At 44.0% G+C, this 13205-nt stretch overlaps 1 protein-coding gene across 2 annotated transcripts in view; it reads left to right on the top strand.

The window, feature by feature from the left end:
• Ttn (titin) overlaps positions 1-13205 on the top strand; it is a 270353-nt gene that overhangs the window by 44196 nt on the left and 212952 nt on the right. For both annotated transcript variants that reach the window (XM_013345840.2, XM_013345841.1), the window contains 2 exons: positions 1735-1923; positions 7371-7427. In XM_013345840.2, the coding sequence (XP_013201294.1) occupies positions 1735-1923; positions 7371-7427 (246 nt within the window). The remainder of the gene's footprint in view (positions 1-1734; positions 1924-7370; positions 7428-13205) is intronic.

Raw genomic sequence — 13205 nt, 5'->3', positions numbered from 1 at the left:
ACACACACACACACACACACACACACACACACACACACACACACACACTATACTTTCAGAGTAGGGAGGAAGGAAGCCTTGAAGCCCGAGTGAACAATCTCAGGCTGCTGTCTTGCTAGGAAAGCATTCTCTGTTTCAGGTCTCTGGTGCCCCCTACTGGTAGAAAGGAAATTTGGAAAACTGTAAATTTTTCGTGCTCCTCACTAGAGATTTTTTATGGGACATAAACCTGAATCGTTAGAGACTTAGAGAATGACAGATAAATTAAATAATAAAGAATTATTAATCTCATGATGAAATATCTCCACAATTTGCTTAAGCAGCCTCTTTAACTTTAACAATATTTACCTTCTCCACTGCTGTGGAGACGCTGAGGGCTGGGAGTGGCCGGGCTGGGCTCTTGCTTTCTAAGAGGTGAAGAGACACGTGTGTCTAAGATCCCACAGTCATAAATGCCGTCACGTAGAAAGTGTTCTCTGTCAGAAAGATGGCTGGAGAAGGTGTGTGCACGGGAAAAGGGGTGGTGGGATCAGAGCACGCAGCATAACAAACTGAGAGGGATGCTTTGATGGCCTGGGATCCTCTTACAGTTGAAGTTCAGCTGCCAGGAATAGGCAGAGGCCAGACACCAGAGCTCTCAGGTCTCCGCCTAGACTTTAGAGTTCATCTTGTTTGCCACCAAGGAGCCACTCAGAGACTTTTAACCTCTAGACAGCATGATCCAGCCTGTCTTTAGAAACATTACTGTGTTGGGCAAAGGGAAAAATAGAAAAAAAAAAAAACAGAGCAGGAGCCAGGCGGTGGTGGCGCACGCCTTTAATCCCAGCACTTGGGAGGTAGAGGCAGGTGGATCTCTGTGAGTTCAAGACCAGCCTGGTCTACAGAGCTAGTTCCAGGACAGGCTCCAAAAAACCACAGAGAAACCCTGTCTCGAAAAAACAAAACAAAACAAAACAAAAACAAAAAAAAAAACAGAGCAGGAGAGAAGCTTGGACAGTGCGGGTGAGGCCCTCACCAGGGAGACACGGGGGAGAATGGGTCGCTGAGAAAGTGTCACGGAAGTCAGAGGGGGAAGTTGAGGAAGCAGAGAAACAGAGGAGAGGGATTGCGTGGTTGGTGGAGGGAGCCTCGCAGAGGCCATGAGCAGCCAGTGAGCAGTTCGGACAGTGGCGGGCAAGCCGGCTGGGCCACATGCTCCGCCGAGAGAGGTTCTCCCCTTCTGTCCATTACTGCACTGGTTGTTAGCAGGCCCCAGCTCTTGTTTGCCATGGTGCTTCCTTTGGTTCACCAATGGCAAAACTGTTGGTAGAAATAAACGCAGAACCTTGTAGTGGGATGTACCAAGCTCTTCACCCTGGAGATGAAAGTCCAGTGTTAGGATTTAGAGGCAGGCATATTTGAAGTCAGAGGTCAGTTTCTACACAGTGAGTTCAAGGCCAGTGTGGGCCATGCGAGACTCTGTCTTAAGAAAAAATGTTTTAACAACTAAAATTTTAGCCTTTGAAACACTGCAACTAGTTCAGCGATAGGAGAAGTTGGATCTTTCTAGAGAGTTTCCTCCCTGAAGATGAGCATCATATAGTCATACAGGTGCAGTGTATTCGGGAGAAAAGTTTAAGATCTTAAGCTAAAAAAATAAATAATGAAATGTGATCCGTGGCCTAATCAAGATTGTGCTTACAGATAAGAGAAAACTGCTCTCGTTCTGATGCTTAAATGTGTTTTCTTCTACAGATCTGAAGGTGTCTTGGTACTGCAGAGACAAGAAAATCAAGCCGTCTCGCTTCTTCAGGATGACACAGTTTGAAGACACCTACCAGTTGGAGATCGCCGAGGCTTATCCAGAGGACGAAGGAACCTACGCTTTCGTCGCTAATAATTCTGTGGGCCAAGTGTCCAGCACCGCGACCCTGCGGCTAGAAGGTAGAATAAGACTTAAGAATTTCACAACACCTGCTCCAGTCGCTAGTCATGAAGGCGTTGGCTCTTCCGTTCTGTTCATTTAACTTGTGGTTCCTATGTTGCACACAGTTTCTGCTCCTCATTGACCAGCTCTCTCGGGACCCTTGTCTTTTTATTTTGCCCTACTTTCTCTCCATAAAGTTTTGTGATGTATTACGGTCCCCACTGGCTTTTCTGCTTCCTGATCAGCATGTATCAGAATAGAGAGAAAAATGATGAGGAGAAAAAAAAAGGGTATATTTGCTTTTTTTACTGACCTAAGGTAGAGACTGGACCATCTTCATGTGGTTTTGACACAACTATGATTTCATAGGCATTACAATGACTTCAGCTCTGATCATAGGATAGATAGATTCACAAAGACTAGAAGGACCCCGAAGTGTTGAGACACCCACTATTGAGGTGGTTTAATGTTTCTGTTCATTAGTTATACTGTAATCAGAAACACTTTCTTGGTCACTGAGGACTTTAATTCCAAGCAAGAGTAACAGTGGGCTGGGAGTGTGGCTCGGTGGTATGGCACTTGCTTAGCATGCTGCAGGTCTCTCTCTCTCTCTCTCTCTCTCTCTCTCTCTCTCTCTCTCTTTCTCTCTCTCTCTTCTCTCTCTTCTTCTCTCTCTTCTCTTTCTCTCTCTCTCTCTCTCTCTCTCTCTCTCTCTCTCTTTCTCTCTCTCTCTTCTCTCTCTTCTTCTCTCTCTCCCTCTCTCTCTCTTTCACACACACACACACACACACAACAACAACAACAACAACAACAATTGTAAGAGAATTTCATACACAGTCATGCTATTTTTTTCTCAATGAGTATAATTTCTATGATGTATCCAACAATATATAAGGATTTAGGGAAACTTCTAGTTTCCTCTTTAATTTTAAGGACTATAATAATAATTATACAATTTCTTAATAATGAATTTAAAGTGGTTTACAAAACAGAAAAGTTTGATTTATAAACAGAGCGGGAAAACTAATTCCTAAACCTAGTTGCATTCTCCAGTATTGCCTTCATGAACAGTAATGGAGTTCGTTTTGTTCTTTAAGCTGTTTGTGTCTCGGCTTGTCCATCTGGAAAATGGACATGAATTTGTGTGACTTTGACTCAATACTGACAAAGTATTACGACTGGATTAGATTCTAGTTCATCGCTGAAACCTGTGGTAAACTTAAAATCGACAATTCCGAAAGAGTTTTGACTTAAGCAGGGGCAAAAACCATTAAAAACTGGCCTGCTTCTTTTCAGGTTTTAGCAAATCTGGAGAAGTTACATCACACTTCCAATGGCATGCCTCGCCATCAGTTTCATTTCAGAAGGAGGCCCTTGGCCAAAAGCCCGTCTTCATCCAGCCTCTGTCCAGCCTCAGGGTGCACAGCGGGGAGACAGTCAGATTTCACGCCAGGGTTTCTGGTGTTCCCAAACCAGCAGTGCAGTGGTTTCATAACCACCAGCCAATCCTACCATCAAAAGATGTAGTTTTCCATTTTGAGGAGTCCACAGGCATGGCTTTAATGCTTATAGTTGATGCTTACCCAGAGCATGCTGGGAAATACTCTTGCAGAGCCGCCAATAGCGCTGGGGAAGCCACTTGTTCAGCTACACTCACAGTGACTGCAGAAGGTAAAGCCCCTCTTGCTCCAGGGACTTTGGTTTGCTGTCTGCCCTCCCTCTGCTACTAACGAGAGTCCCTGCTGCTTGTTTCATGCATCCGTCAGTCAGTTCACAATTTACTAACCTCTCCATATATCTCGCCAAGCCTCCAGCTACGGGTTAACGTATAGGCTTGAGTCTCATTGAAGTCTGTCTCATGCAATAGGAAACCATTACTTTGTTAGGCAGCGATTTTGCTTGATGCTTTCGTTCGGAGGAGAAGGGTCTGTTTTCTCAAATAATAGTGCATCAGTTCATAATCAAATGACTTTTCTGCTGAATAATATATCTAGGCATATGATAGCAAACAGGTAATGTGTCCAATGTAGTTAGATAAAGAAAAAAAAAGGGTGGGGATGGAGAGAGAACCAGATTGTGTCACTCTGCATGGCTGAAAAGATGACAGAAGGAAGGAGCCAGATGTCATCCACTGTCCTCATAAGCCTTCAGTCCCCACCCATTGCTGGGCCATCAGCAGTGACTTTTCTCTCTTGTGGTTCTGCATGCTAGAGCACACTGCAGCTGGCGTGCCATTCACACGGCAATGGCCTCTCTCAACTTCATCTTTCATGTCAGTTTTTGTTACTGACAAGCGAGAACATTTCAGACATGACATTCTTCTCTTTTTCTTGTCGCTGAGCTGTATGGTGCAAGGTCTGGATAGGTGAAGCTCTAGGAAGAGAGTCCACAAAGTCGTGCACAGTAGACGATTCCTCTCTCACAAAGGAGGAAAGCAAAATATTCCAAAGGAAACTAAGTCATGTCAAAGGCCAGTCAAATGCAGTGTCTGTTTTTTGAGAGTGTATCTCAAAGCTCTACCTACACGGCTGTGTCTGTTCCGGAGACAGGTTGTGTCATGCTGCACCCCCGTCACGAAGTGCAGGAAGTTCTGAGTTATCAAACAGATCTGCTGAGGAGTTAGGGGTGGGAGGACATTCTCCTGCCTCTGCAGGACTTTACTGTAAAGCTAGGCAACACTGCTCAGTTTCTGTGTCCTAAGAGTGAATCTTCTGTCGGGTGTGATGATAGAGGCATCTGAGCGAAGCAACCACAGACTGGAAACATCGGCCGTAGACAGTGTTTAACTGGTTAGACCGAGGACTGTAGCGCTGTATTGTGCACGGTGATCGTGGAGAGACAGGCTCAGCGATGCTAGGCATGGAAGGTGGTCACCTGACATTTAGCTCTGTACCACTTGCTTCATTTCATCTTCATCACTTTCTAAAACCTTCTATGTAACCAAAGAAAGCCGATGAATCTGTCCCTTAACCCCCTGTATCAGCTTACCCATAAACACTTGACGGAAGTAGACTATGTCATAGGCCAAACTTGTAGGAGAATTGAACTCCCTGGTCCAGATCCAGTTTGAAGTCCAGGATCAGGAAGTCCAGTCATTTCATAAGCGAGTCTACTAATATTTATCAGAAACAAACCTTCAAAATACACCAGAGAAGGCTAAAATATTGTAGTTGCCTAGTACTCCTTGGGTAACTATCATTGTCGCTGATGCTAAGCTGAATTTCACTTTAATTGAGTCCAGCAAATTATCATTACTAAGAAATGAGTTTACCATGCAGCAGCCATGGTCGTTTCTTTTCAGGCCTGGAGGTTCCAGGTTTAGAGAATAATCCATGAAAATAGAAAATTGGATATTGAAAATAATAAGGTCCTATTTGGACTACAATTAATGGTCTGTAGATAATTTTTCTCTAAATGATACTGCTTTTACAGCCTTAGAGTCTCTTGAAATTATAGCGGTTTCCTCAGAGCAATGTCATTATTTTAGTTATTATTGTGCTCAAATCTCTATTGTGTCTGAAAGAGCAAAGAAAAATTTGTCTGGGAAAAGCATAAATTTTTTCCCTTTGTAACCTTGCCTTTTAGGCAAAAATACAATTAGAATATCGTATTTGAAATGCCCAGAGCGTGTGTTATGTAACTCTAGGCAAAGGACCTACTGGGTCACATGGAAAGGGGTCAGTGGATAGAAGCCAAGCTTCCCTGGGGGTTGTGGGAAGGAATAACCGCCATTCCTCTCTGATCCTCATCAAATGGTTGATGGCTATAGAGATGGCAAAGGGGCAGTCAAGTTTTGTCTTGTGTACAGCTATCTCTGCACTGCAATGCAGTTGGCCTTCCTGCCAGCTCAGAGAATCAGCCTCATTCATTCACCTAATACATCTGCACTCCCTCTCATCAATATTCTCTTCTGGAGCTGTTTTGTTCCATGGCAGTCTCTGGATCTATCTCCATGTACACACAGTAGATACATCTAAGTGAATGAATAGCTCTGAATAGCTCCATCCAGAACTCTGGCTCTTGGTGTCACTGAGGGTTTTTTGGCTAGCAGAGTGATTGTGCAGAAATCTATGAGTGCGTAGGTGACAGCGGTGACAGTTTTGCCACGCTGTGCAGTTGAGAGTTGGCTGTGTTATAGAAGTAGGAGAAGTCTGGATCTTTCAAATCATTTCCTAAAAGTCCAGTGCCAAGTGTCTCCTTGATAGAGTGGATTGACCTGCATGCTTTTGCCCTGGGAATTCTTCTATGCTCAGTTCCAAATGATTATGTTCTTAAAATACTATTGAAGCAAGAGAACATTTTGAAACCCAGACAGCGTTGCTTGTGCTATGAAAGTATTAAATATAAGATGCTCTTAGGTGTTCAAAGAATTAAGGGTTGAGCACAAGCATACGATTATTTAACATAAAGCCAGTATTTATATGTGCCTCTTTTATTCTGATCTAATACATTCATATAATCTACATGGCTGCCCACCAAGATCAAATAGGAATGTAACCGGCTTGTTAGTTTGTTTGAATATGGTCTTAAGTGCATGCTAAAATAGATGCAGCAGATGCTGCTTTTGAGCCTAATGTGCTGCGTTCCTTCCCATCTTAATGACAGTCCATCTCCTTGACATAGCATGAGTTGTATTTTTCCAAACACATCTAATGTATGCCTGCCCTAACTTCATCCTTAACTAGCAAATGAATCACGATGCAGGGTAGTTACAAAGGTTGCTCTTTGCTCAGACACTAAAAGTATAATACTTGGAGAGTCACAATCTAAACCTATGAAGCTAAAGAAATCATTGAAAAAAATCATTGGGTTGTCTTTTATATCATGCCAAAGATCACAAGGAAATGAAAAAAAAAAGAGCCCTCATAGCTGATGTCACAATGCTACATAAATTGGGAAGCATGCGTCCCAGGCTATCATCCTTGTCCTGGAAGCTGTCCCAGAGACCATAAGCTCTGCCTTGTGCCCAAAGCTGTACCTGCTCCTTATATAGTAAAAGCCATTCAGGGTCGAGGAGTCTTTGGTCAATGGCTGATGTGTAATTGGACTCTATATAGTTTCAAGTTTCAGTGGTGGTTCAAATCGAGGGACTATTTACTAGTAAAAAATGGTTTGTTCTGAAAAAAAAAAACCGGAAGTGGCCAACAAGCAAGTATATGTTCCTAATAAATGTGGTTTCGTCTCTTATCAAGCGTGTAGTCAGTAGGACATTACAAGAGAATATTCCTTTAGCTTTTGTGTTACTTTCCCGAGTGCATGTAAAGGCATGGGGGCTTGGAATCCTACTCTGTCAACTCTGATACAGCAGCTCATCCATTCATTTGGCATGGATACTCTGGTGGAGTGAGTGCATTTTCTCTTTTTATAATAGAAGAGCAGCGTTTATCACATGAATCATGAACTGAGCCAGAAACCGTATGCAATCACTCACCAAAATTTCTGTTGTTGTTTTTTCTCATTTTAGCCCCTGAATCCATTTTACATGAGAGGATTGATCAGCAGATTGAAATGGAGATGAAAGGTATTGTTACGATGAACATGAGATTTAAGTAGAAATTCTGGAACATTAGTGAAATCCTTGGCCTACTTTCTTCCTCTTAGTATCATTGAGGATATGGCATAGCTGTACAAATATATCTCTTGGAGTATATATTACTATGTCGCATGCCTGGTTTAGTATGCCGATGGTTATGTGTGTTTCACAGCAATTTGTTGGACGGTTATTGTAAATCTTGTATGGAAACTTTACCAGCCACGTTCGGTCTCATGTTTTCAGCTGTCTTGAAAAGCGTGTATTATGAACATTTGTCATTTAATGCATGGAATCATGAAGTAGAAGTTTGTTTTCCAAACCATGGTGAACTGAATTGAACAGTGGGCGTTAACCCATCGTCTTCAGAATGCGATGTCATGAATGAATCGTAATAGAAATGCTACTCGTTTAGGATGTGTGGAAGCCTTACGTTCCATTCCTGGTTTACACCTCATGCACACGGGTCACTTTAACATTGATATGTCTCTTATACTGGCTTGCAGATAGCTCTCTCATGCGACCCCTGCCTGCTTTATTTTGCATAATGTCATGACTCTATAGCTGTATTAGTTCGAATAAACGCCTTCTCATTTTATTCCATCTATTTACGATTATAGCTCTAAATATTTTTCAAATAGTTAATTCTCAAAAATCTAATCATTTAAATCTACAATCAAAAGGATCAGAAAGGGCGTTTATTCTACTCTCTGCAAGTCAGGTAAGACTTTCCTCTTAGCCATCAAAACAGCAAGGTTGTCCTGTTCTCAAAGCAAATGCACAGAGGAATACGTGCATATGAAACGCACTTTTGCTTGTTCAAGAAGAAATTTCAGCAGTCTGAAGAAAGCAGATCCGACAACGAACGGTTTTCGTGTCAGAATCTTTTAAACAGAGCATGGTGTTGCGTTTATTCGAACAAATATGGTGAGTGAAATTTTATGGATTTGTGAGACTCTGTAGCATGCACTTTATTTCATTTCCGATTTTGCAATTTCATTTATTTTCAACTTTTTCCAAGTGCTGTGGAAAATAGTAAAATGCTTTGTGATTTCATTTTCCTTGCAGAAGAACTCTCTGAGGGAGAAGCTGAACCTGCCGGAGACATGCGCAGTGCCTTCTCCGACTCTGAAGACGTAGAGCACCACTCCCTGATGGCAAGGAGATACGCAAGCAGAATGTCGTCCACGAGCTCCTGGCCTGAATGCTTCAAGCCTACTTTTACTCAGAAACTTGCATTTCAATATGTTGTAGAGGGTGAACCTGTTGTGTTTACATGCAGACTGATTGCCTGTCCAACTCCAGAAATGACTTGGTTTCATAATAACAGACCCATCCCCACAGGTCTCCGTCGGGTTATAAGCACTGAGAATTATGTCCACCAACATTCTTCCAGCTTAGAAGTGAAGAGGGTCCAAGGCCGAGATTCTGGGAGTTACAGGCTCTTGGCGGTTAACAGTGAAGGGTCCGCCGAGACCAGTGCATCGCTGCACGTTATCCAGAAAGGGCAGGATGGGCGGTACTTAGAATTTCTGAAAAGGGCAGAGCAGACCTGGGAAGATGCGGGGGCTCTAGGGGAGAGGAGAGAAGACAGGATCAAAGTTGACCTGAGGTTTACTGGCTCCCCTTTTAACAAAAAACAAGCGGTGGAACAAAAGGGAATGATGAGAACCATCCACTTTAAAGCAGTGAGCCCTGGCAGCAAAGCGGACTGTGTGCGTGACGAGGAGTGGTCAGAGAGCAAATCGGATGTCGGAGGTTGGCTTAACGTAGGCGAAAGTTTCCTCGATGAGGAGACCAAAGTCAAGTTGCAGCGTTTGCGAGAGGCTAGAAAAATCTTCTTAGAGAAAAAGAAATTATCTCTTTTAGATTCATCATCTGAAATAAACTTAAAGGCCGTGAGAGGTGAGGAAGTTGTTAGGGACTCTCCATTCGCTAGAGAGGAAGTGAAGAGGAGATTGGCGTGTGAGTTTGTTGGAGACAGGGGTAGGGTCCATAACTCAGCTGAGAGAATCAGCCCAAATCCATACTCCCTTCCTAATCAAATACACCAAAATAGAGAGCCCCCTCCAAGTGTCCAAGCGACTGGTGATGAAGACATTCTCCAGACTGAAAGTTACGTGAGCCAAGAGACATTTCTAGAAGAAAGCCTACCAAAAGGCTGTTTTGACGAGTATGGCCTCGTAAGTGAAAACACACAAGCAAGGGGTCGATTTGAAGAAGCCACCAACAGTGCTGTAATCAGAGCGTCAACAGTTACCCCTGATCAGGAAATAGACGAATATGAGGGCGAGGGGAGAGGTGAGGCTCCCGAAAGGGTGCCTGGAGTTCTCGCGCCATATTCCAGCGAGTCCTTGGCTACACCTGTAGCTGTTAAAGAAACCGAAGTTGTAGATGGTGATGGAGGAACACCGAAGGGCTGGAGAGGACAGTGGTCCCCCACAAACGTGGAAGAATTCAAAACTGTACAGGAGGAGAGAACAAGAGCTTTGGAAAATTACTTTCAAAGGCATCCACCACGCTGCCCACCCTCATTTCTTCAGGATATTGAATCTCAAGAAGTCTATGAGGGGGATAGCTGTAAATTTGTATGCCATTTTCAAGGGTACCCTCAGCCCATAGTGACGTGGTACATCAATGAGGTGCCAGTACCACGGAGTCAAGGCTTCACCACTCATACGTTTGAGAACTACTCAACGTTAACCTTTCCGTCTGTTCAGCCACGACACGGAGGCTCAGTTACCTGTGTGCTGTTTAACCAGTACGGAACAGTAAAAGTGACAGGTGTGCTTAGCGTGCGGGCAAAGCCGAAGTCGGAGTCCCAGCCTCATAAGGTCCCAGTATGGCCTGACTACACAGATGAAGAAGAGGAACTGGCATTGGCGTTTGACCAGGCAAGAAGTACCCATACATCTTTCAGTCAAGAGGGCCAAGGACATCTTTATATGTCAAAAACTCAACCCCCAGGGCTCCCCTCTGCAGACACAGAGACACTCTCCTTCCCTGTAGAGATTCAGATAACTTCAGCCACCCCAACCCCAGAACAGGACCAAGAAAACAGGGAGCTGTTTGAATTGGAACCCGAAGCAATACCTCGAGATCAAATCAGCCAGTCACCAAAACACAAGTTTATCTTCTCCTCTGATATTACTAATGAGCCACCCAAAATGTTACAGGAAATGCCCAGGAATGCCAGCTGTAAGGAAGGCGATTCTATAATGCTTGAGTGCTTAATATCGGGGGAGCCCCAGCCTGTAGTCACGTGGTTTCATAATGGTGTTCTTATAAAGCAGAACCAAAAGTTTGAGGTCGAAAAGGTTAATTATAGCCATAGGTTGTACGTCAATGATGTCAATTCAGAAGATTCTGGAAGATATGAATGTATGGCTGAAAATGATTCAGGCATAGCCGAGAGCATTTTAGATTTAACCGTAGAACCCATCACTTACAGGGAATACAGCCAACTGGAAAGTATCAGTGGAACCTTTGCACAGTATTCTAAATCTCAGCAAGCCCAAGTTCAGGAGGAATCTGTAAGGACACATTTTTATGATAATCCAGTTGGTCCTTTTGCCGCCCAACCAAATGTAAAAGAATATACTGTCAGGGAGTATTTTCAAAGCCTTGAGACAGTTGGGCAGGTAGACAAGAGAAACGAAGTGTACTGTACCACTTCCAGTGAGAAGCTATTCAGATCTACGCAGGGCACCTCTAGACCCACAGGCTTCGATAAACCTCACAGGGCAGAATTTCTACAATACCAAGATGAGGCTCATGTAAGTGAAACCTCTCAACCACAGAGAGCGGAGGATGCTGTTTCTCCATTTGTTGATGATGTCAGCAAAGCTAGTGTTAGAAAAGAAGTCGGAGATGACTTTGGAAATCGTGGACCAGAGTGGGGAACTATGCAAGGGCATTCGCAAAGCGATTATGTGTTGAATATCCACGCTAAGAGAACCTCTGATGCTGTCGAGGATATGGAAGCTTCACCTGTCACTACCTACGAAGAAGCCCTTGGAGGAGAGAGGTACTACCCAGGGAAGAAAGTGAGGCATAAGATCATCGCATTCGAAAAGCTGCAGCGTGCAGAAAGGGGAGTTCTAGAAAAAAGGCGGACCAAGAAATCTTTTGTTACTGCCCCACAGAAGAAGCTGGATGATCTCAAGGTTTCTGTACAGCAAAGAGAATCAGACTCGAGCAATCTGAGAGTAAATATGCATCGGGCAGAGGAAATGTCTTCACACACAGAAGCAGATTCCGCTAACATTGTGATGGATTTGAAGCAGCTTTCCCTTCAAGCTCCCGAGGAATTTGAAATAGAAGAGAAGGAACAGCAGGAGGAAAAACACCCTTTAAATCAAGCCATAGCTTCAGAAAAGGGTGAGCTCGAAGCACCTGTTACATTTGACCTCAGGCAGTTTCACTCACAGATAGACAGTTTAGGCATAAAATCCCAAGACCTGGCCAATGGTCAACAAGATAAAAGCTCTTTAAGAACTCAACAACGTACATCAGAAATGGTTAGTCCTGAAGACATTGTCTTTGATCTAAAGCAAATGTATTCTCACATAGAAGATCCAGGCAAGGTATTCCAGGAGCAAGAAACTGAGAACAAACAGGAAGCACACCCCAAAGAAGAAACTCCCATCTGCCAAAGCTTTCAATATGGACAGGAACCGAACCCTGCAGTTTCAAAAACCAATCACTCGCTTAAGTCTTTTTCTGAAACGGTGCATGGTGACTCGTGGTCTTTATTTCAGACTTCACCGGCTGATACGGGAGAAGCTAACATTTCTGAGAAAAATGGTTCTCTGGGAGATGAACATAGTTTCATTTCTCAGTTGAAAAGGGCGGCGAGTGAGGAGGAACGTTTGGAGGTTCCTGAGATGGAAGAGAGCTCCACCTCGGGACCAGCATGTGGTGTGGCTCAGGGATACAACGGAACTCGGGAAGACCCCAGAGGGGACGTTCAGGGGGCAGCCGAGCCTCACAGACAGCTCTCTCTCAGTCAGTGCTTGCCGTTCTTAATGACTGGAAAACAGCAGGACCTAAACGAGCAAAGAAAGGAAACAACTGAGGCCTCAGGAGAAGAAGCCTATCATGAAGTTCATGTTCAGAAGGAAAGCTCTTTCTCTACCGTGGAAGGAGAAAAGGTAGAAACTTGTTTTCCTGAATGTCTTCCTAGATTGGAGGAGGCCCAAACAACTGAAGAGGGGGCGTCTGAGAGCTCCCTAACACAGTACTTACTTGCTGCGGGAAAGTATGAGGTGCCGGAGGTTAGAGACACCAAGCGCAAGGCAGAACTTGTCCAGAGTGCATCAGTCACCTCCATGGAGGTTGAAGAAGTAACTTTCAGCACTGTGTATGAATATTACAACCAGAAACAGGAATCTCTAGGACGGCCCTATTCTCCCGAGTCTGATGTTTCTATTGATGTGGGAAGTACAAGCAGTGAGGAGCTGCCTGAGTTAGATCAGTTCTATAGCCCGCCATCATCTGTGGAGCATCTGGAGTCTCTAAAGTCTCCCGATTTATATTTTAAACCTTCAGGGGTAACTGAGCAATCCTTAGCAAATACAAGAGGTGAGCCCCTAGAGAGAGATTCCACTGCTTTAAAGGAAAATGGCAAAAGGTACTCCACACCTTCTGAAGGTGAAATACCAGAAAGATATTCCACACCATCAGGGGAGGCTCTAGAGAGGTACTCCACTCCCCCAGGGGAGGCTCTAGAGAGATTCTCCACTCCCCCAGGGGAGGCTCTAGAGAGAT

The sequence above is a fragment of the Microtus ochrogaster genome, chromosome 4 (assembly GCF_000317375.1).
Source record: "Microtus ochrogaster isolate Prairie Vole_2 chromosome 4, MicOch1.0, whole genome shotgun sequence".
NCBI classification, from domain to species: Eukaryota; Metazoa; Chordata; class Mammalia; order Rodentia; family Cricetidae; genus Microtus; species Microtus ochrogaster.
Note: the sequence above shows the minus strand (reverse complement) of the source record. Positions and strands in the feature narration are given on the sequence as shown.